Source organism: Homalodisca vitripennis, chromosome 4, assembly GCF_021130785.1.
Source record: "Homalodisca vitripennis isolate AUS2020 chromosome 4, UT_GWSS_2.1, whole genome shotgun sequence".
In the NCBI taxonomy this organism is placed as follows: domain Eukaryota; kingdom Metazoa; phylum Arthropoda; class Insecta; order Hemiptera; family Cicadellidae; genus Homalodisca; species Homalodisca vitripennis.
Window position 1 is genome coordinate 135,147,652 of NC_060210.1, and position 24,353 is coordinate 135,172,004.

Genomic DNA, 24,353 nt, shown 5'->3' on the forward strand with positions numbered 1-24,353 from the left:
TTGTTATAAATGTTAATCATTTATTATCTTAGAAACTTGCTAACTTTAATATAAGTACAAGCATAAACAATATTTTTCTTGTCATACAAATTAAAATCACATATATACCTTCTTTCTTAATTATTGTTAAAAAATATTTTGTTATTACACTCACAAAGAATCTTGGTACACTTTTTGGATGTCTTAACATAAAGTTGACTCTAAAAAGGTAAATCATATATTGTATATAAATATCTATTGGTAGTTAGTTATGGTTAAGTGTAAGAGGGGACTAAGTAGCCCTAACCTCGCCAATTCTACAATTGTGTATTACGTAAGAAAGATATTTTTCACTTAATTTAAAAAAATGTGTTTACCAAAGTATATTAAAAATTGTTAAATTGTTTTATAATAATTTCTCCAATTCCATTATGTGTAGTGTTTATTTCTCAATGCATAATTTTTTAACTGTCATAAACTTAATATTAATACGATAAACAAGCTTGAACTATGAAGTCCTCTCTTCCACTGAATCTCAGAATCTTGTTAAAAATATAGAAATTAATTGAAAACCATCATAACTGAACATAATAGCATAAATATAGTTGAAAACACAACTTAAAAGTAATAATATTGAATGTAAGATCAGAATGTAAAGTCAGAGCTAGATCAAAAGTATAACTATTAATTAATAACAAATCAATCATCTTTAACCCTTGAAGAACTAAAAAAGATTGGTCTGGATACAATTAGCATGCATGTAAGGTTTTTAAAAGTTTTGATTGTGGCTAAATTTCAATTTATTTTCTAATTTTGGAACATGTAAATATATATATATACCTCAGTTGAGACTGGTGAAGACCCAAGACAACATATATTTCAAACAGTCACAGCAAAATAGCATCATAATGTACAAGAAGCACCAAGCATGACTGGACGAAAACGAAACATAAATAATAACAATGGTTATTAATTTATTATCGACACAATGCATTACCCCAACGGTCATAAATTACTTTAACACATTCACTGCACTTTTGTGAATTGTAATTTATTAACTAAAACAAGGTAGGAGTATGTCAAACAGGCTTCGCTGAGGTTGCATGCAAACTTTCAAATGTATGGCTCAGTTCACTCTCGAGATGTCCTGTAGACAGAAATTTTTACATCCCTTCAGGCAGGAAAAAGAGAAACTGTCAGCCTACAGATTTATAGACTTCAATAACCCTCCGCCTAATTCAGGTTTGGAAGTGCACCATCATAGAAAACAATCTTTTGTATCTAGAAATGAAGTTTCACACACATTTTTAGGTTAATAAATAAAATCTTTCTTGTGATATCTTGCCACAAATTCCCATTTTGTTAATTTTATTGTTTCATAGCAGTGTTCAAACAATAAAAGTTCCGGTAAGCTCGACGAGTTTTAACATTGGCTTTCCTCTCTTTTTCTTTTTACACTATGAATAAAAGTCACATGTAAGAATCTCAAATGATTGGATTCAGGGTTTTTACACATTTTTTTTAAAATAGCTTTTTCTTGTCATCGTGGCAGTACCCATAAAACCAATGTAAAGATATTCTCTCATGCTCAGCCAAATCCCATGGAGTGGCATACACCATCATCACTCAGTATTGCTAATATATAAATGAGACTTCATGCAAAATTTCCAGGTCTATTGATCAGTTCATTTTCAAAATATCGTCTGGACAGGCAGACAGAAATGAATTTATCCAGTCCCAAGAGTGATGGGCTTTGCTCAGCCAATAAAAAAATACATGTCCATATCCCACAATTAGAGCGATTTCAATGGTACAGTCATATTCATATGGCGCATCTTAAGGGTTAACATGACATATAAAAACTAAAAATACAATAAACTTATCAAATATAATGTTAATTAGATAGATTATAGTATGAGCTTCCAGAATGTATGCTTTTAATCTGGGAATATAATTGTATAATTTATTAAAATTATTTTAAACTTAAAATGTTCAAACCAATCCAACCTAAAAAATAGTGAAATAAACAAAAACTAGCTGCTGAAATCTGCATATTACTGTATTAGCAGCAATACACAATAGGAAATGTAGAAAATAATACCTGCAAGCAAAATATCATTTACAAAATGATAATGTGTTAATTAGGTTGTTTATTTATGGGTTTTTAAACACAAAGTACAATAAAAACACGCTTTTGCAATCAGTTATTTGCGTAATGCTGATCCTCTGTCGTCCAAGAATAAACGCTACAGTGCTATGCGGACATAAATGTATAAAATACTAAATTATTTAAGCGGGTTATGTATTTAAGGTTTTAAAAACTCAAAGTACAGCAAAAACAATTTGTAATCAGCAATTTGTGTACTTTTGATCATCCAATAGTTAATGTTGCGGCGGATCTCCACGTATGCGACTATCGAATCTGAATCTATGTTGAAGATTCGGGATTCAACCCATCACTAGTTTATAGATTATAAAATATTCATATTTCTTTCTTAAGAAACTACAAATAGTCAGTCTCAGATTTACCCCTAACTTTATTAATTATCTGCTTTTTCATATCATTTTTCAGGTACTCAATTTGGTAACATTAGTTAAGTTGAGTACATTATAGTACTTGTAACTTAGGTTTTCATTACTAAAATGAACTTACTAAAAAAGAATGGGGGGGATTTAACAGGAATAAATCTATTTTGTTCATAAAAGTTCAAAATTATACTGAAAACTTTAAAAGATTATAATATAAGGATATCATTGCCATAGTAGTACTACTATTCTATAATAGGCTACTGCCAACTCCTGGAACCACTAGATACAGACTGCCTATTTTATTCTCGTTTTCAGTGTAGTAAAATTTATTATGTTTATTTTGCAGTTTTTAGATTTTACTGATAGATAACAACACAAATATTCATATTTACTGTACTTCTAATGAACTGTGATAATCAGTTGTTTAAATTTTTTCAAGAACAGCAGGTAATTACTATCTTCAAATAGATGATTTCTTAAAATGTATTTATTTTGATACCTTTAAGTTATCATTTTTAATTTTTCCTACTGTTATAAAGCAGTGTTAAAATTACAGTGCATTTATAGACTTCGTAAATTGCAATGTAATTTTTCAAGTGACTGTAATGAATAACAACCAATCATAACATTTGATTTTGTTTTTGTTTAGAACTAGTATATTTTCTAGATTTTTTCACTCACATCTTCTTATCCTATCAATGCCCAGTGTTATAGATAAATTTTGTGACTCCTCCACAAGTGTTTTATCTTAATATAAAGTTTTCAAAAATATTTTAACTTTATCAGTAATCATCTAAAACATCTAACAAATGTTATTTATATTTATTTTCATGAGATAACAATGTCAAAACATTGGTTTGATTAACTCTTTGTCACAAGTAGCATCCTTATCTTTGTCAAATCCTGCCAACTTATATGTGACTTTGAATATTTATAAACACTATTTGAAATATATTGTACAATGTCTACAACTTGGCATTTTTATTAATTTGTTTCTCTAAGAAATTCTGAGACTTTTTCACGGATCATTATTTTGCTCTACCATTGTAGATATGGATAATTATAAATAATTTTAGAAGAGAGTTTTGCACTTTGTCCCTTTCATAATCTTATTCAACTTATTCAAAAACTAAATTATTAATTGAAAGACAGTTTACTTCATATATTGTTTTATTGCCTTTAATTGCCATGATTGAATTGACCACTTCTTCCCCCACCATGTTTTTTAAAACTAAAAAATATAGTAGCCCACGTAATATTTATACTACAGTCAACATAATCATGTAAATATAATCAATTTTTCTACACATAGGCTCTTGCTTAGATGTAAACCCCTGATTTTTAATAATCTAATACATTTTATAATCATGTAATTTAAAAATGAATAGTTTATAATAAATTAATAGTTGATAATATTTATTGATAAACATTGTTTAATCTTATTATGTTTTAAAGCATAACGTCATGGGCTATATTGGTACATAAAGAATGCTCTTTACATTAGATTCTAGTGCAGTCTTTCTCAATACGTAACGCACAATCAATATCAAGTTTATTTTACTCAATCTCTACAAAGCAGTACACAGTTATTTGATAAAAATATAATTGGTAATTACTTTTGTTCTTCAATAAAAATAACCACAAAAATCCACAATACATACCATGTTTTAAAAAATAATAAGAATACCATTCCTAACAGAGTTTGGAACTGTCAGAAAAGCTGCAATGTACTTCAGCAATACTGTGTTTTGCTTTTAACGTTAAAGAATCACGTTACTAGAGATATCAAGTCTGGCTGGTATAGCAGACATGTCTAGCAGAACTTAAACTGGGTACATTACAGCAATAGATGTTGTCACAAATGGGCAACCAAACAGATATCCTACTAATATTTCATTTCAATCAACTGAGATGTTGAGAAACTGTCAGGTCAATACTACTCATCTAAAATTGGTGAAGGTCATGCTTTCAATAGATCAGAATATAATGAAAAGTTAATCACGTAACATAGCTGATTAGGACTGTTCTACGTCTCAAAATTTAAGTGTACATAAATATAATAATGCTAGAAATAATAAAACATCACACACTCTTCAAAAAATCACAGAGTTAAGACTGCAGTTCTCTTACTGAGAGGTCAACGGTTCAGTTCCCGTAAAGATCATAAATATTTGCAAACGGTTTAGATAATTTCCTCTTTAAACAATATGTATAATAATTCAAATTGGTATAGAAAGAACTTCCTTGAAATATAAATAAAACCTGTTTGCAATAATCAAGAATGTAAACAATCTTAACAGTGTAAAGAATCAATGACATTGTATGATATGTATCATCTGATCTATTTAAAGTTGGTCCTTTACCCACCATTTTTAAATGAGTCATCTAGTTTGCTGTGGATGATGATGGTTGAAGTGGATGGTCTCTTTTAGGACTACAGTCGATACAACATCTGTAACTAAAGGAACCATGCTGCCCTTTCCCACTTCGAATGATAGTGAATAGAATGATACTAACCATATCTTTAGCCAAGGCAGGAGCTGGCACCACAATTGCCACATAACTCTAATGCTTTCTGCCTACTCATCCAGACTATTTTATCACTAGGACGTACCATAAATGACTTTTTAGGTTTAAGTGCACAGAAGTTTCCTGCTTCTTGTCCTACAAATGTGACATCATCATTTCCAACCAACTTTGAAGCACCAAATGCTACAACCCAAAAAATCACGTAATGATGTACTGTAAATCATCCGCTCTGGTAACTTCTACCAATTCTTAAAATCAAAGAAATATAACTTATTCATCTTATCTATATAGTTTTGCTGTACAAACAAATTAAATGACCCTATATGGAAGACACATCTCAATACTAGTTTATTCCTTTTTACTTCAATGACACCCATTTGAGGATATTATAATAAATACTTCCAAGAAAAATAATCAATTTGCTTGTTTTGTAAAATTACAAGTTAGCTCATGTACTTCACATTAAAATATAATTTGATAAGGGCAAACTTAAATACTACCCTTCTAATATCTTGCAAGTTTGTATACAACAGTTACAAATGTTTTTAACATCTACTGTTGATAATGCAATGATTGTTACAACAACTATGGTGGTAATGTAAAAATAATCGATTTAATCAATAATTACTAGTAATAAGCAGTAATTGCTCAGACTTAATTAAAATGCGGTGGTTACTAAGTATCTGAGCCCAAAACTTAAACCTATTATCGTATTATTAAAAAATAAACTATCAAGTTGTAACACTATTTAAAATCCAGGGGAGATCACATATGTTAATTGGCTATTAGTTACACCTCCGTGTGTTACCAGCAAACATGCAGCTGTGACAGTGAGGTAAGGTTCAGTCAGCTGATGGATTGACAGACTCTGCTGTCTCCAGGAGAGATCACTGCTCCAGCCTATAACCGCTGATGAGAGGAAGTCCTGTCCCCACCTTGTCCTGATACTCCAAGTACTTCTCTCCGAAGAAGTTGAGCAGTGTCAGCTCCTCCACAGTTATCCTATCATTGAAGAACTTCCAGCTCGCCAGAATGTAGGCCACAAAACAGAGCGGATTCACCAGTATCATCTGTTTGAAAATAAACTACAATTACCACCTAAAATTAAATAAATATTAAATGGCATAGCTAAAGTAGTAATTTTCCATTTTCTAAGATATTAAAACAAAACATTCCTAAAAAGAGGATTTGGATATTTCTGCAAAAATGTAAAAAGAAATGAAATTTTTACCAGTCTCTCACTCACTTGCAGACATACACACGTACATCAGCTTTGTCAACAACTGTCTCACCACTCTCATATTTGTGGTAGAATTACACTTGGTCTACTGCTAACGTATCACTCATGATTTATCAATTACCATATATTGTCAGCCTTGAGGTGGTATTGATAACGAACCAGCTTCACTGATAATCTAACTAGTTTCATAACGGCATTGGAGGGGTCAGTATCAGATGAATGCCGATTATTGTTTGTGTCACATTGTGAGGATAGCAAGCACAGTCGTGTCGTGAGCTAGACAGGTTGTGTCATTCTGTGCTTATGTGTGTGTGGTGGAAAGTATTATCTCATCAAGCAAAAGTATCAAGCGCCTTGGAAAACGCTTAATGATGAGTTAAGTGGCAAAATGAATATTTTAAGAGAGGTTGGCACTGCTCCAAATAATAAAATGTAAGCTTCAGGTTGAAAACCAATATGACAACCCTTCAAGGGACTGTAAAGAACACAGAGAAGATTGAAGCTCTGGCCATGGAGGGCAACCAAAAAAAGGAAATTATGAAAACCTTGCCATATGAGCGATATTTACATAGCATGCAGACTTCATGAGTAAACCGGTCTGTAATGGCTGTATCATTCAATCATGAGCTAACTGTACTCAATCCTAATATACAAGATATATGAAACAGAATGAAAAAGTTCTCTGGAATTCATATCCAGAGCACCCAGTGTGGTCACCAGTTTTGTTATGCAGCAGGTAATACTATTCCTGAAGAAGGAACATCGATAGACAGGTACTGCTCAGTCCCTATTGATTAATTGTATTTATTGCTTTTTTTTCTGCACGATTGCATTGTCAAATTAAAAAAGTCGCATTTAGCGAACAGCGAGCAAATATTAAACTTTGTGATTTGCTTCAAAAGTTTACTAATGAGACTGTTGTATTCAAACATACAGAGGGGAAGTGATGAAGAAGAGCCAATTTTACAAATGCTACCAACGTTTTCATGTAGGTTGTGTAATCATTAAAGATGACTCTCGTAGTGGGCATCCATAAATTGCAACCACTGATAAAAACATTGAGCAAGTTTGTCCATGCAAACTGGAGAATGATTGATAAAATCGCATTATGAGGTAAATTTATCAAATAGTAGTCTCCACACCATTCTTCATGACAATTTGAACATTCATTGAATTTGTGGGTGGTTCCAAATATGCTGATTTCAGATTACAAAGAGCAACAGATAACAGCTGGTAAGTAGTTGATGCAACCAATGTATACACCATGCTTGTCCGACCGAGTTTTCCCAGTTGATGTTGTTGAAAACGTGAAGGAAGAAAAATTTGTAGATGCTGAGGTTGTCAGATAAAACATGACAAAAGTATTGAAAGACATATTACAAAATGAGGTCTGAAAGAGTTTTTAACAGTTGTATGATTGTTGGGGCAAGTATTTTATTGTAGGAGGAGAGTATTTTGAAAGAAAATAGGTTTATAATTTTTACCGATTTCGGGAACTTTTTGACTCTACCTCGTATTACGTCTGAATCTTACCTGAGTGCCCATGGACCAGTAGAACCAGCCCACATAACTAGGGTGTCTACAGATCCTGTAGACTCCATGAGTGACCAGTTCATGATCACTGCGTCGCACACTCTGTACCACATGGTTGAAGTTCCCCTGAGCAGTCAGCATGGCTAGCTTGCGCATGCACTCACCTCCCACACACAGGCATAAGCCCATATAGCTCACCAGTCGCATCTCCTTCAATTCTGAATGCACAGGTAAAATTAATTACAATATTATAAATACATATTGATCTTTAAAATTATATTGAAAAGTAAAGAACAAATGTGATGGCATCTGCAGCAATGCTAGACTTGAAAAATGGTGTTCTCATGTTTTACATGCTGAAACCCTATTATTAGATAGGTTAATTTGTAAAAATAACAAAAATGTGCCTACTGGCATATAAATTTTACATTTTAATTTTAGAAACAATCACTCTAGCATAACATTTGTAAGTATTTACAATCAAAATGAAAATTTCAAGTTGTTATATGAATATTTTTATTTTGAATCATTCAAAGGGGTTTGAAAACTTATTAACTCTCAACATAGACAGCAAAAATAAGTAATATTGGATGCAAAATAATAAAACTTTTCTTATTTTGAACAGCCTAAAATTGTATCTTCTCCATATTTTTTTATACAAATACGGAATTTGTATTTCTATAAAAGTAATAACCAATTTAAGATCAAATTTTCATGATCAAAAAGAGCTGTAAAAGACAAATAAATAGTACTTTTTAAAGAAAGCGTTATTAGAAAAGTATTCTTTTCTTGTGAAAACATGATCTTAATATTTTTTATAAGTATTGAACACAAACATGAGAACAAAATTGCCAAATTTCAGTAAAAAAAAAACTTATCAATCTAAAATTGAGGACTTATGCGTTAGTTTTAAATCTAATTTTACCATATACCAGTATTCCATTATTAATAAGCTTTTAGATAAAAACATACTGTGTAACCTTTATTTAAATACCCATTCCTTTTTTTAAGTGCTACTAAAAAAATTAACAGGATGTTAAATGTTAGAATATAACGTTAAACATTTTTTTAACATTACAGATATAAAGATTTTTTTTAAGCTATTTCAAGTGAAGCAAAACTGTTAATAAAAATAATGGTTTTTATAAATGAAGTTAAAAGAGCTTAAGTGTAATAAATCTTCACAAAAATAAATACTTAGATCTATATGACAAAAACTTAATTTTACAATATTTTTTTGTATACAACTCAAAATTAAAATTTACTTCTCCAATAATAACTTTGTGGTTATTATCTACTTACCAGGGAAAAAATAGACTTCAATAAAGAACTCCACCCAACTTGTAATTGCAGCAATGATATATTCATTACTGTGATTCAAAATATATGAATCAATACTCAAAGATCTTGGATTTGTTATCGCTATTGTCAAGAATTCCGAATAGTGGAAGAAAGCCATCACACACATGTACCTGGAAATAATACATTGTTAAATCATGATAGTTTACAAACAACATTGTTTAGTTTCTGTACAAATATCTATTTTAGGAAATCCTAATGCTACAAATTTGGTCTGATGAAACTTGGTGTGTGAGTAATGTGTTTCTCCTATTACTTGTACTATACTAGGAACCAAATTGATGGCTCCATTTTTTTATGAAATAAAGCATTTTGTAAGCGTGTTTTTATTAATTTCCATTTACTAATATGATTTAATTGTTTTATTTAAAAAATTAAGTTTCTTATACACTGCTTTGACAATAATTTGTTCTCTAATCAGCCACAATGCTGTGTTAATTTTACAGTATTATATGACTATGCTCGCTATGGTATCATATGCTTTCTGCAATTAATATTATATGCAAACAGTAAACACATTGTTCTTGATCACTTGGAATGTGTGTTTCTATAGTGTCTACTTCCTTTTATGTTCCAGTTAATCTTACTATTAAAATGTTAACCCATTGCTAGCCTCCCGACTATTACTCGTGCAGTACTAGTAATCCACTGATAGTCTCCCGACTATTAGTCGTGTAGTAGCAGTAACACATTGTAACTCCTTATACACACTTATTGTAACACTTGAACTGGAGAGGCAAGGACGTCCTTTGTAGCTTAATAACTAACTACATAGCATGTACAGACTCGGTTTTATTTGACAAAATAGTAGCAGCATCTACGGATGGGTTGAGAAAGTTGGAAAGGGAGCCCTCTAGTGAAAAAAACTTAAAGGTAACAGACCTGACCTAATTGAAAATGATATAAGGACTCAAAAAACAAACAAGTATATCACTAGTAGAGGGAGGGTTAGGAATGAAATTGCCAGTTTCACAGATATTCATCTAAATGTAAGAGGACTTTGTAGTAAAATACCTCAGATAGAAATATTTTTAAGTGAAGAAAAACCGCACTTTTTTTAGTTTCAGAACACGGACTTGAAATTGATAAAATTCAAATGATTAAAATTCAAAATTACACACTCTTAGTTTTTGCAGACAAGGCATTAAAATGGGTGGTGTTGCTATATTTAAAAAGAAATCAAACCAATGCAGAAGTTCTTAAAATATTGGAAAATAGTGATAAACTATCAGAAAATAAAAATTTTGAGTGTTGCGGAATCAAAACACTTGTGGATGATGAAACCATTATTATAGGGGCCCTATACAGAAGTCCGGATGGACACATGGAAATTTTCCAAAGAAATGTTACTAAATTTGTAAGAGGCCTAAATCTGGAGAGCGGTAAAATTAATTTCATCATGAGTGGTGACTTGACAATAAACCTACTGCAGCCAAATAATAACACAATTGAATTAAATAATATCATAAAAAGTTTTGGCTTGAGTACCACATTATCTGAGGCTACTAGAGAAACTGAATACTCAGCAACATGTATTGATAATTTTAACACTGCCCTTGATAGCTGCAAATGTACTGTTATTGAACCATTAACATCTGACTATCACGCAATTGTTTTAAAAATGGATGTTAACCATAAAAAAAATAAATCAGAAATAAGAAGCTTGATCAAAACAATTTATCGGAACTAAAAGCCAGATTAAAAAGGGAAAGTTGGACTGATTTTGACGGGGAGACAGATGTAAACAAAAAGTATGAATCATTTGTTGACACCTTTTATGTACATTTATGAATGTACAGTATACATCAAATCACAAAATCTTGAATATTGTAATGATGTACACTCATACAATACTAGGCACAGAAACACTTTTGCTGCGATCATAGGCTTACTCTTTTTGAGGAAAAAGCAAATTATGCTGGCAGAAAAATTTTTCAAGCTCTGTCTATTCGTTTAAAAAATTTAAACTGTGTGAAGAAATTCAAGACTGAGCTCAAGAAATTTTTGGTTCTAAACTGCTTTTACAGTTTGGAGGATTTTTTATACATTGTTCAAGCTCACAACCAAATTAAACAAATCCTGACCCTTCCCTGGGGCAGTATAACCTGCAGAAGTCCACAACAATATCTCATATCCAAGAAGTCATTGATAGAGAAAATAAAAAAAAATAAAGTGGATAAACAATGATATAATAAGATTAAAAAATGAAATGACTGATTGCTATAGCTTTTGGAAAAGCACCAGGTCTGAGGAAAATAAAATAAGATACACAGCAGCTTTAAAAAGTTCAGAGAAAAATTTAAGACAGAAAAAGCTTGTTATTATAAAAATAGGATAAATGAATCAGACAACAAACCAAAAGAATCTTGTGAATAACTTTAGAGGAAACACCAGAAAACAATTTGAAAACATGAAAATAAAAAATGACAGTGGAAAAATAAATAATCGTATTCAAATAAGCGAGCATTTCAATACATTTTTTATTAAACATTGCAAACAAAATTAAGGATGAACATAAATCAGTCAGGTAAATCATGTTTTTACACGAGTTGAAGATAGCATCACATTGGACACCTTTAAATTGATTGATGAAAAATCAATACAGAAACTCTTTGTTAATTTCAGTCCAAAGACTTCTTCTGGGATTGATAGCCTTTGTATGAAGGCCCTCAAATTCTGTTGGGAGGAAATAACTCGACCACTGGTGGATCTTGTCAAGAAGTCAATTAGTAGCTGCACCTTCCCAAATGCCTGCAAAATTGCCAGGGTTAAGCCTCTTTTTAAGAGGGAGGATGTTATGGATGTGTGTAACTATCGTCCAATATCACTGCTACCAGTGGTCTCAAAATTCATTGAAAAAACTATCTGTAACCAACTGATCGACTACCTTGAAGCAAATAAGCTTCTAGTGGATACACAGTATGGTTTCAGAAAATCCAAATGAACCAAACTGGCTCTGATTGATTTTGTGAATGTGTGCATGGAGGCAGCAGAGGCGGAGGAGACTATTTTGGCATGTTTTGCAGATCTCTCAAAAGCCTTTGACTGTGTCAATGCCGACATTATTATTGGGAAACTTTCGGCCCTGGGCGTTCAAAATTTGGCCATGGACTGGCTTGTTTCATACTTGTCAAACAGGTATCAAACAGTCAAAATTATGCACTAAACCAAATCCAAAATTAAATCCGTCCAGTCAAAGCCAGAATTGATCCTATATGTTTGCGGATGATACCGCTCTTGTCACCAAAAGTAGGGACTGTGGAACTCTAGAATTAGAACTATTTCACAAAACCAATGAATTAGTCCAATTTTTTTCCAAAAACAGCCTGAAATTGAACCCCGAAAAAACAAAATGCATTTGCATTAAAACAAATCAATGAAAATTTCAAAAAACTTTTGGACTCCATCATTGTTCATTGGTGACATGGAAGTGGATATCTCTGATTCGGCTGAGCTGCTGGGGGTGGTATTGGACAATGGCATGGACTGGGGTAGGCAGTTGGAAAAAGTCACAGGAAAATTGTCGAAGGGCACTTTTGTTCTTAGGTGTCTTTCGAGGCTAAACAATCAAGATCTGGTAAAAAGCGTTTACTACTGCCTTCTTGGGTCACACATTTCCTATTCAATCATCCTCTGGGGAGGGAAAACAAAAAACATCAAACAAATTTTCACTTTGTGAAAAAAGGCAATCAGAGCTATGTTGGGTGTAACGCCCCAAACTCACTGTAGAAATTTATTTATTGCTTTATGCATTTTAACTGTTCCGTGTATGTATATTTATGAATGTGCAGTGTACATCAAATCACAAAATCTTGAATATTGTAACGATGTATACTCATACAATACTAGGCACAGAAACACTTTTGCTGTGTATCATAGGCTTACTCTTTTTGAGAAAAAACCAAATTATGCTGGCTGAAAAAGGCAGTTTGGAGGATTTTTTTACATATTGTTCAAGCTCACAACCAAATTAAACAAATCCTGACCCTTCCCTGGGGCAGTATGACCTGCAGAAGCCCACTGCTGGGCCAACTCCTGCCGAACTACAAGTATCAAGTAAGTAAAGAATCAGCTGTGTGAAAATATTTTATATTTTAATAGTTACAAACGATTGCCAGTGGTTTCTTTCTGGCCCTACCTGTATTGTGTTACATCTAAAATTACAGCTCACTTTGCTTTCCATATCACTGCCAGTTTTACAAATATTATTTTATTTGCAATTGTCATTACTCTGTGTTCTGGGTTAAGAATAAAGACACTAGCCTGTAAAATGTAGAGAAACGAGTACGACTCATTGGTTTACTAATTAATGAATCAGGTTTTTTTATATTTTATTATACCAGAGGTATGAAAATAACATTATATTTTTGTTAGTTCTAAGGATTACAAGACTACTGTCATAACTAAAATTTAAAAAAAATGTATGGTCAGATGTGCGTGCCATGCCCATTCGTCAGTTTTGAAAAGGAATTTATTTACTAACTCTGTTTGAATGAAATCTATTTTTGTTAAACTGTATTGGCATTAAATAAACCCTTACATGAGTGGATGTATTTACTACTAAATACCATTGATGCTAAAATAACTGACAAACCAATTGAGCGTAACGTTTTTTACTCCAGCATATTCTAATTTTGGTAGTAGTTTCCGCCTATCTAAAGAGTCAAAAGCTTTAGCAAGATCAAGAAAGGTGACTAGGATTCGCTTTTTAGAACCAATTTCAGACGATATGAATTTAGTTATGTCATAGAGAGCATCTGATGTACTTTTACCACTCCTAAAGCCATATTGGTTATTTGAAAGGAATAAATTCATCTCTAGATAATTCATCAATTGGACTTTGATACATTTTTCTAGTAGCTTTGATACAACAGCAAGCAAAGAGATCGGCCTAAAATTATTCATTGCTGATTTAACACCTGACTTATAAATGGGAACGACTTTGGCAACTTTAAACGCATTGGGGAATTCTCCAGTTCTGATACTACAGTTAATGATATGATAAAGGGATTCCAACAGTGCTTGAATATTATCTTTAATTAATTTTGTAGGAATGTTATCCCATCCTGGTGAAGAGCTTCCTCTTAGACCAGCCACTATATTAAAAATTTCCTGCCGAGTAACCGGGCGGAAATCAAACACAGCTCTCGCGGCGTGGTCCCACAGAGGCAAAAAAGTTATTAAATGAATCGCAGACATTTTCCACAGATGGCGATGTATCAGAGCTTTCCGGGTCACAGAATGCCTCAACAGGAAATCGCTCCTTATCAGATGTCCTACCAGCCACCTCATTAACCACGGACCAGAACTTTTTCATGTTACCTGCAGTTTCAGCAATTTTATTATTGTAATAAGCAAATTTAGCTCGCTTTATGGTCGAGTGTAGCGTGTTACAGTACCGAATACATTTATTTCGTAGTTGAGTATTAATTGGCTCTTTTGTTAACGATTTACTGAGTTTATCCCTATATCGAATAGAATTTAACAAACCAATAGTTATCCATGGTTTTAATTTTTAATTTTGTGCGTTTATCTTTACTTTTCTAGAATTACGATTAATCACCGAGCGCAAAATATCAATAAATGTATCAACAGATTTTTTCATTACAGAGCTTAAGAATATTGAAAGCGATAACTCATATTATAGATTATAAAACTTGCTTTTCTTTTAATTATAATACATTCTATAATAATTTGCTTTTTTAAAATTTGAATTTCCTCCAAAAAAAGTCACAAAAGCCACTACTCGTGGTGTAAAACCAATCGCTTCTCCAATCAATTAGTTTTTCTCTTCCTTTTTTGGAATCACATGGAATATTATATACATGAATATTTTTTGCTGCTATTAAAAATTCATCATAATCCCCACTAAGAAATTTATCTTTGTAATCTTTAATAAACTGTGTTGTTAAATCTTGATATTTACACATAGTCTCTAATAAATCATTTGGATGAATAGCAAGAGATATTTTAAGAGTGTATTTAATATCGCTGTTAAAGCTCCAATAACTGTGTTGAAACAGCATAAACACATGTTGAAAATATTCTGATTGTTGTTTTTCTATCAATTTGTTGTAAAAATACTTTGCGAGTTTGGTATATACAGGGTGTATATTATGTCTGGAAACACCCAAATATATCCTTTAATAATTTAAATATAAATTTGAAACCTCCTTACAATCGTGATAGAGATTGGGCATCTACTTTTTGGAAACAATGTTTTGTTATGTCACACCAACGGGGGACGTCCTGCCGAGGGGTATCGTGAATAATTCTTAATGGAAAGCCTATACCTTGTGATACATAATTTTAAAGGTAATAGCTTACTGGAATTGAATGCACAAAACCGCATCTCAAGGAGGAATTATTCTATCAGAAAATAGAGCATTTTTAGTATTGAAAATTTACTGATGTTCAACAATGTAATTTTAACATGGTTCTTGCCACAAAATTTGTTACACTAATTTTTTAGCATTTTTGTAAATGTTCAATTAAATAAAACAAAAATTTCATTTTAAGCTGGTTCTATTAGCACAAATTTGCCAGTTGTTATTACAGTACAACTATGGAAATACTTATGTTATTGTTTTTCTTATTACAAATAAAAAATAATGTATGCTGTTTAGAAAAAGTCTTACAACAAAACGTTTTACCTGCATTTGGTGTCAAAGCAATTGTTCGAACTGTGTTCCTTCTACGGTTTGACAATGAGCCAATCTTGTGTAAAAATGATTCGACAGAGTTGCCTAACATTTCTTCAGTTATCAAAGCAATCTCCTCTATAATCCTGTTTCTTAGGTCTTCCAAATTATGAGGCTTTCTTCTATAAACATTGGATTTTAAATGACCCCATAGGAAATAATCGATTGGTGACAAATCCGGAGATCTTGGAGGCCATTCGATTTTCTCCTCTTCGGCAAATCCATTTATGAGGAAACCTTAAATCCAAATACTCTCTTACCTGTCTCCCATAATTGGGGTGGAGCACCATCCTGCTGAAAACCATACATTATCAAAGTATTCTCCTGATGCAATTTGAATAGCTGGGATTATTTTCATTTTGGAGCATATTGTAGTAAAGTTCGGCATTTAAATTTCCATTGATGAAAAAGGGTCAAACAATGTTTCGTTACCTAAAATTCCACACCATACGTTCAGTTTTTGTGGTTGCTGTGAATGGGAACTCAGTAATCCAATTGTGGGTTTTCACTAGCCCAGTAACGGCAATTGTGCCTGTTAACATTGCCATTTAGGAAAAAAGTTGCCTCATCAGAAAATAGTATGTTGGTCAGAAAATCTCTATTGTCATCACATTTGCGCATCACAAGTTCACAAAACTCAACTCTTCTGTCGTAATCATCCTCACTTAACTGATTGGACTAAATTGAACTTTAAATGGTTTGTATTTATTTAATTTTCAAAATCTTACTCACAGACATAGGGTGCATATCATGTTGCTGTGCAGCTTTTCTGAGCGATGTATGGTGGGTCTTCAATAAATGTTTGCAAAACAACTAGTGCATGTTCTTCATCTGTTGCAGATTGTATCCTACCCGACTTTGGCCGATTACGTACACTCCCTGTCATTTCAAAACGCTCAATAGTTTTTGATATTTGTTGAAACACTTATGGGATTCCTTTCTGGGAAAGTGTCATTAAACAAATTACAAAACTTCCCGATAAGATCTTTACGATCGCCATATCCTCGCATCATCAACAGAGTAATTCGTTCTCTTTCAGACAATTCCATTAAAATGCCAATAAAAACTGAACTACTGTAATTAGATAACTTGTTGACAGCAATGCTTCAGAGACACTGATTAACTCGAACAGGGAATGATATGACCTTTGTCCATTTGTAATTCCCAAGCTTAGACCTGTCTAGTGAAAGCTCCATGCTCAACAAACTGAAAACCTGTAGACCAGATGATTAATAACACAATAATGTTTCTCATAGGCTAGTGGCCTTTGTCTCTTTAAACCTTCCTGCTGACTGGAAAACACCAAGTACAGATTCATAAGTAATCAGAGAAAGTGACTCATAAGTTTTATTCATTGTAATAAAAACTGGTAAATTTGTACTAATGAAAACCAGCTTAAAAATAAATTGTTTTATTTTAATTTTAATTGAACATTTAAAAAAATGCTAAAAAATTAGTGTAACACATTTTGTGGCAAGAACCATGTTTAAAATTACATTGTTGAACATCAGTAAATTTTCAATACTAAAAATGCTCTATTTTCTGATAGAATAATTCCTTTTGAGATGCGGTTTGTGGCATTCAATTCAGTAAGCTATTACCTTTAAAATTATGTATCACAAGGTATAGGCTTCCATTAAGAATATTCACGATACCCTCGGCAGGGACGTCCCCCGTTGGTGTGACATAAAACAAAACATTGTTCCAAAAAGTAGATGCCCAATCTCTATCACGATTGTAAGAGGTTTCAAATTTAGTATTTATATTATTTAAAGGATATATTTGGGTGTTTCCAGACATAATATACACCCTGTATATATCCAGTAAAATTGGCTCTTGAATATCTCCACGATTCAAAAGTTTAAAAACTTTGCATACACCATATAAATGCATCACCTGTAACACTGGAATATCTTCTGTATTTAAGATTTCTAACAACTCTTCGTCAGTTGAAGGTATCAATTGTTGTTTTACATATTTTGGTAATTCATTGAACTCATTAAAATTGTCTTCCTTTATAAGTTTTTTAAATGCTAGAAACTGAAGTGATTTTGGAGATTTCATTTTTTCACACTTAGACATCCTTGACTATTTAGTAAGAACATTTTTTATTTAGAAAAAATATTATTCATAAACTTTGTTATATTTGATAAAATTTCATTGAAATTAAATTAAATACTTATAAAAGATTAAACATATTCACATTCTTAAATTAATTTATTCCATCCATGGAAGTTATACTATAATGATTCAAAATTGCATTTAGAAGGTATATTTTCATTTGATTTTTAAAAGTCCCCAAAACTGATTTACTGTTTATTTTCATAGATCTATTTATGACCTTAGACTGTATTTTTATTTGAAATTGTATTGTCCCGAAAAGTGTCCTAGGAGTGACATATTAATATCTACTTATATATATATTTTAGTAATATATATATATATTACTAAAATCAGCATGACATTTGGAATTAAATGTAGATATTTTAAGTATGACTTTATTCACTGTAAGTTAGGTATATAACGGAATTTGGGGATAAATTTTTGTTTTAGTTACTTTTATATACTTTTTGATGTAGGTTAGTTTAAATGTATAATATAGTAAATGTAAAAAAAATGTAAAAATAGTATTCTGTGCTTTTATGAGTAAACTTATGTTTAAATTGTTGATTGAGACCACCGGTTGTAGCTGAATTTATTTTTTAAGAAGGAAGGGTTGACTTAAAATACTATGCCACTTCAATGAGACAGCGTACCAGTTCCATGGTTAACATACGTTTCTACTTTTTAACAAACTTGCACTAGGATGACAGTTAGATAAACCATATGATCCATATTGTATTCCCTTTTATTGTCTGCCAGAAAGCTTAGCTATTAATCTTCAACTGAGTGCTGTACTGTAACACAATAATAATTACAAATTGCTATCAATTTGTATCTGAAGAAATAAACATCAAACAGCATAAAAAAGTCATGGTGTATTACTCTTTGTTGACTTATGGACACTGTTTTGACAATGTTTTTGTATCTTTAGACAAAGACAGACAGCATATCACAGTATGGTAATTCAATTTAACATTGATAGCTATACTCTTTCTTCAAGCTCTTCCCAGTCATTACAATAGACAAACTCAACTATTGTTCAACAAACGTTAAGAATTTGTATATAAATTCTCTCACTAACCAGCCAAAAATAGTTAGTGGGTCTGGGAGGAAGCATGCTGCCAGAAGTCCACTTGTAAATACACTACCTAAAAATGCTGCTCTCACTGCAATCTGTAAACAAATTAAATGATGTGAGTAAAACATATATGGTAAAAATTGTATAGTTTAATTATATATGCACTAAACTTTGATCGGCTGCAGTATAATAAGAGGCCATCACCACAATAGAATCATATTTATGATTGTCTAAACTATGTAAACAAAATGTTGACACGAATTTAGGGTACCATCATATTTAAGCACTGAAAAACCTCATACAATTTCAATATTACTGTGTATTACTCAAAACGTTATACAACCACTATCTTGAAACCTTTCAAGATATCAAGAAGTACATAATAACCAACTTTGTCATAAATGTCCTGAGATATCTAACATACTTTTTTTTTTGTTTTGCTTTACCATGCTTTCTAAGCATTTTCCATTTGACAAAAGAACACATAAGCCTCATGAGAAGTGGATAGAGTAAATAAGTTATTTACTGTTTTATAACATTTGTATCCACAATCTTGTGCATGAATATCTACAGCTCATTAGTTTTTGCAATAAATGAATTGCTAGATTACAAAGTTTAAAAATATCTATTGACCACTCAGTTTTTCTCGACAATTTATTTACAAACAGATAACAGTGTATTAGAACTGAAACAGACAGGAATACGGCCCACATTATTTTTATAGTAGTGCTATTTATTTGAACGCTCTTAATACGTTCAGTGCGGGCCCCGCGGATCCGCGGGGTAAGCGGCGGCGTAGCAGTGCGCGCCACGCGGATTCGCGGGGCGTTGCCATAGTCTCGACTATTGCTCAGTGTGAGCCCAGCTCTCGGCCGGGACGGTTTGTACTCGTTGAGCGTGGCGTGTGGTTCCGAGTTGACCTTGACTTGTACTTCGTTTCTGTTTCCCGCGTTTTTAGCATGTGCAAGTGATGCGTTCTTAGTGAGTTGTTTATTTATGTGTAGTGACATTGTACTATTGTATTATACAAGTTTTATATCGCATTTCACCATGTCTGCCAACCGTGCTACAGAAAATAGTGCTACTGACGATGAAGCATCAGATGTGGATAGTGAATCCAGTGGAAACACTGCTGTTGACAGTTCGGGTAGTGATAGTGAAGATATTGTAATAAACCCTTCATGGGATAATAATACAAATGGACTAAGACAGATCCCTTTCACCGGAAACAATAGATTGCTAGTAGATGTACCAGGTAATGGTTCACCGATTGACTGGTTTTTTATGTTGATGGACGATCCATTCCTTAAAAAAGTGTGCATTGAAACAAACAAATATGCTCTAGAACTATTTTGTAGACCAACAACAACTACACAATCTCGTGTCACAAGATGGAAGGACATTGAAGTGGCAGAATTAAAAACTTTTCTAGGCCTACTTTTGCATACTGGCTCAATTCGTCTCAACCGACTCCAGGACTACTGGAAAACAAATAGATTGTACAATTTGCCACTTTTTAGAGAGTATATGAGTCGAGATCGGTTCCTCCTCATACTCAGATGCTTACATTTTTCATCAGAAAATGGAAACGAAACTGATCGTTTAGCAAAGGTGAAACTAATTGTTGACCACTTCAACAACAAGATGGATGAGGTGTACTATCCATGTAAAGAGCTGTCACTGGACGAAGCCATGGTGTTGTGGCGAGGAAGATTAGTGTTTCGCCAATATATAAAAGGCAAACGCCATAAGTATGGAGTGAACTTATACTCTCTTACTGAGCCTTTTGGACTGACATTGAGATTTTTAATCTACTCTGGTAAAGACGGAGATTTGTCTAGTAAAGGTCACTCATCTAAGGTAGTGTTGAAACTCATGGAAGGTAAACTTGGAAATGGCCACTCCATTTTTATGGACAACTTCTATAATAGTTTTGAATTGGCAGCTAAGCTTCTCTCTGAAAAAACCTACTGCACTGGAACTTTGAGAGCAGATAGGAAACACAATCCGGCAGCAGTGAAAAGCGCCCAGCTAAAGAAAGGGGAAACACAAGCTCAGTATGCAGAAGGTATTATGGTCGGAAAATGGCGTGACAAACATACTGTAATGTACGTATCAAACGAGTACGAAAATGAAATGGTCACGGTTGTGAACAAGAGAGGGCAGGAAATCCAAAAGCCCCTGCCAATAGTGCAATACAATGCACACATGAAAGGCATCGACCGACGAGCGGACCAGATGCTCTCTTATTATCCTTGCGAGCGTAAAACCTTGCGATGGTATAAAAAGATATTTATTCATGTGATGCAAATGATCGTAATAAATGCCATGCAGCTTCACAATATGCATGCGATTGACAAAAAACTCTCTTTGTACGACTTTAGAAGCAGTTTGATAGAGAGTCTTTTACCCCCAAAGCAGCAAGCTCCTCTCATTACTCCACCAAGAAACCCAACCCACAAACTTGTACAAAATGAAGAACGGGATAAAAAGGGTGACAGAAAACGTAAAGATTGTAGGGTATGCTACAAGAATGAAAAGAAAAGGAAGATGACAACATATACATGTTCTGTTTGTCCAGGTAAACCAGGACTTTGTGCTGTCAATTGTTTTGACATACATCACAGAGACCAGCAGTAAAAGCCATGCCCTCAAGACCTTGTAAATATTGTATATAGTTTTATTTGTTTTTGTTTTGCACTGTATAATGAAATAGTTTCAAATTGGATTGTTTTTACGGTAGCCACTCGCGTTATTAGACTTTTTAGCCACGCTCTGTGCGACAAAACTCTTTCCGTGTGCTGATCCGCGGGTCAATCTGTGACGTCATGTAATCCGCCATTTTGGATCACGGACGTTATTATCTGCCCATAAATCTGCCTCTGATAGCAAATGGTAAGTGTATTAATAAATATTAGACTTTAGGTTCTGGTACAATTTACATGTATTTGCCGTCAGCAGTCAACGTGTTGACATTTTTGTTTTATTTAATACATCATCATGCCTTACGTATTTATTTAGTAGTTTCATTTCGTGCTCATCCACCAAAATATATATAGCCGTACCAGTTACAGTATAATAAGAGGCCACCACCACAATAGAATCATATTTGATTATCTAAACTATAGAAACAAAAAATGTTGACACAAATTACATTATATAAAAACTATCTATGTTGTGTATCTATATAAAATGTAACAAACAATACAGTTTAAATTATTATTAGCGACATTTGTTATAGATATTATTATTGTTATTATTATTTATTATCTATGTGTGTGTGTGTGTGTGTGTGTGTGTGTGTGTGTGTACGTATGTGTGTGTGTGTATGTATAATGTAGATGCGCTGCTTTGATTCTTTGGAAATGTATTTATTATTTGTTTTCTATAACTTCAGATTTTTATATAAATTGTTATCTTTTCATAGATATTAATTCTGTTATCTTTTTTTTCTTCTAAATATTTTATTTTTCATTTGTTGTTGACTGGTAACTTACGGATGTTTGTTTTGATATAAATTAATTATGTGCTTGTTTGTAAGTAATACGTAGCTCCTAGTCATTCATCAGTTTATGCATGTTAGCCACCACTTGTAAATTTTTCATTGTATATTTTTTGATGTATTGGGTTTCTCCCGTTGAAATAAATAAATAAATAAATTTAGTTACTTTTTACTGCGTTTAAGGATATAATATGATTCTATTGTGGTGGTAGCCTCTTTACTGCAGCTGGCGTAATTGATTCCTTGAGAAACTATGTATTGTTTGTTGGAACAACTTGTCTCATTCTCAACTTCAAAGTCTAAAATGATGTAAAGCAGCTTTAATACACTGTGAGTGGCTTTAATAAGGCTAAAAGTTATTAATGTTTACATACCTGATAGGCATAATCAGTGAGTAATATATGGATTATAATGTTGATAAATACAACATATGAAAGTAATATCCACCAAACTGATTCCTCAATGTCAATAAATACTACATCAATCTCCAAATATGAAAATATCAGTAAGACTGCAAGTGGAGTAGGTGATAGGAAACAAAGGAGACTTAATTTTCCTTCATAGAGAAGCATTTTTTAAGAATGATAGGAATTGTAGTTAATTTTCTAAGCTATGGATTAAAGTTGCAATAATTCATACAAATTTCATAGAACTAACAGTAGGCTTAATATCTAATAAAGCCTACAAAATCGCATTAATGTGATAAAAAATAATTTAAATATGCCTATAGATGCATTTGTATATAAAGGGACATCAATTTTAAGTAAATTTTGAAATATGTGATTTAATCATCATTTTTTTAAACTACTTAGTTTTTGTTCCAAGTAAACAGTGATTTAAAAGGAATAACACAAACGCCGAGTAACATAACCTATACTCTTGAAGACCACAACAAAACAACAACAAACAAACAAGGCAAAGTTCAAAAAAGCAGAGCCGTTTAATCAGATGAATATTGTGATGTTATAAATGAGACATTTCAGGAGAAAAGTGTCGTCACTAGTTCATCGTGCCTGAACTCTGCACAAAAGATTTAATAAAGATATAATTTATGCCACACAAATCCCATAAGGATGCAAGGTCTATTCTCTGGAAAGTCAAAGATTATACTTTCCATAAACAAAGTTTATGGAAAGTATAATCTTCCATAAACTTACTGGCTACTCTAACATTCCTAGTTTCGAAGTAGCCAATTTTTTTACATTAGGTAACACATAGTTAAGAATTGGCCAATTTTCAGAGAAAGATAGGCGTAACACTGGTATTTTTTATTAATTTGCAATAAAAAATTTATATACCAAACACAATTCTGCATCATAATAGCCTATTGTTTTAATTTTTAATGTTAGCGGTACTGTAAAAATATAGAAAACAAAATATATAAATAAAACTTAAAGTACTTTATATATTATTTTGTGGATGAAGATCACCAATTACAACTAGTTCATTTTTGTTAATTACATGAGTAGCATTAACTTGTGTAGAGATACGAGTTATTTGGTTATGAAAAGTACGATAGGGTATTTTTGACGAAAATAAATATATGGTAGTTTTGTAGTATTTGTAATCCCAGTACATACGCTTATTGTAAAACAAAATATTTTGCAGGCAACCTGTATCGGAATAATGGTAAATAAAGGAAAAGCGCATTAATTAATGGATACTTGGCTTTTATTTATTCTGGATTTGCTCCTGATATGTCTCCCATTTGTTCCACCAGTGAATACCCTAGCGGACATTATCAAGCGCTTATCTAGTCCCAAATGGTACTACTGAGGGATTGCTTCTATTTTAAATTTG

General features: G+C 32.4%; 2 protein-coding genes across 2 annotated transcripts in view; one reads left to right on the plus strand and one right to left on the minus strand.

The window, feature by feature from the left end:
• On the minus strand, positions 1-23,623 carry LOC124360230 (protein-S-isoprenylcysteine O-methyltransferase-like). Its single transcript, XM_046813655.1, has 5 exons — positions 22,928-23,623; positions 19,055-19,146; positions 9,113-9,282; positions 7,811-8,028; positions 1-6,107 (listed from the first exon to the last, which is right to left on the minus strand). The coding sequence occupies exons 1-5, from the start codon at positions 23,123-23,125 to the stop codon at positions 5,925-5,927; spliced, it is 861 nt and encodes a 286-aa protein (XP_046669611.1). The 5' UTR covers positions 23,126-23,623; the 3' UTR covers positions 1-5,924.
• Positions 21,303-24,353, plus strand: part of LOC124360229 (WD and tetratricopeptide repeats protein 1) — a 40,186-nt gene continuing 37,135 nt past the window's right edge. Inside the window, exon 1 of the mRNA XM_046813653.1 lies at positions 21,303-21,946. The gene's annotated coding sequence lies outside the window, so the exon portion shown is untranslated. The remainder of the gene's footprint in view (positions 21,947-24,353) is intronic.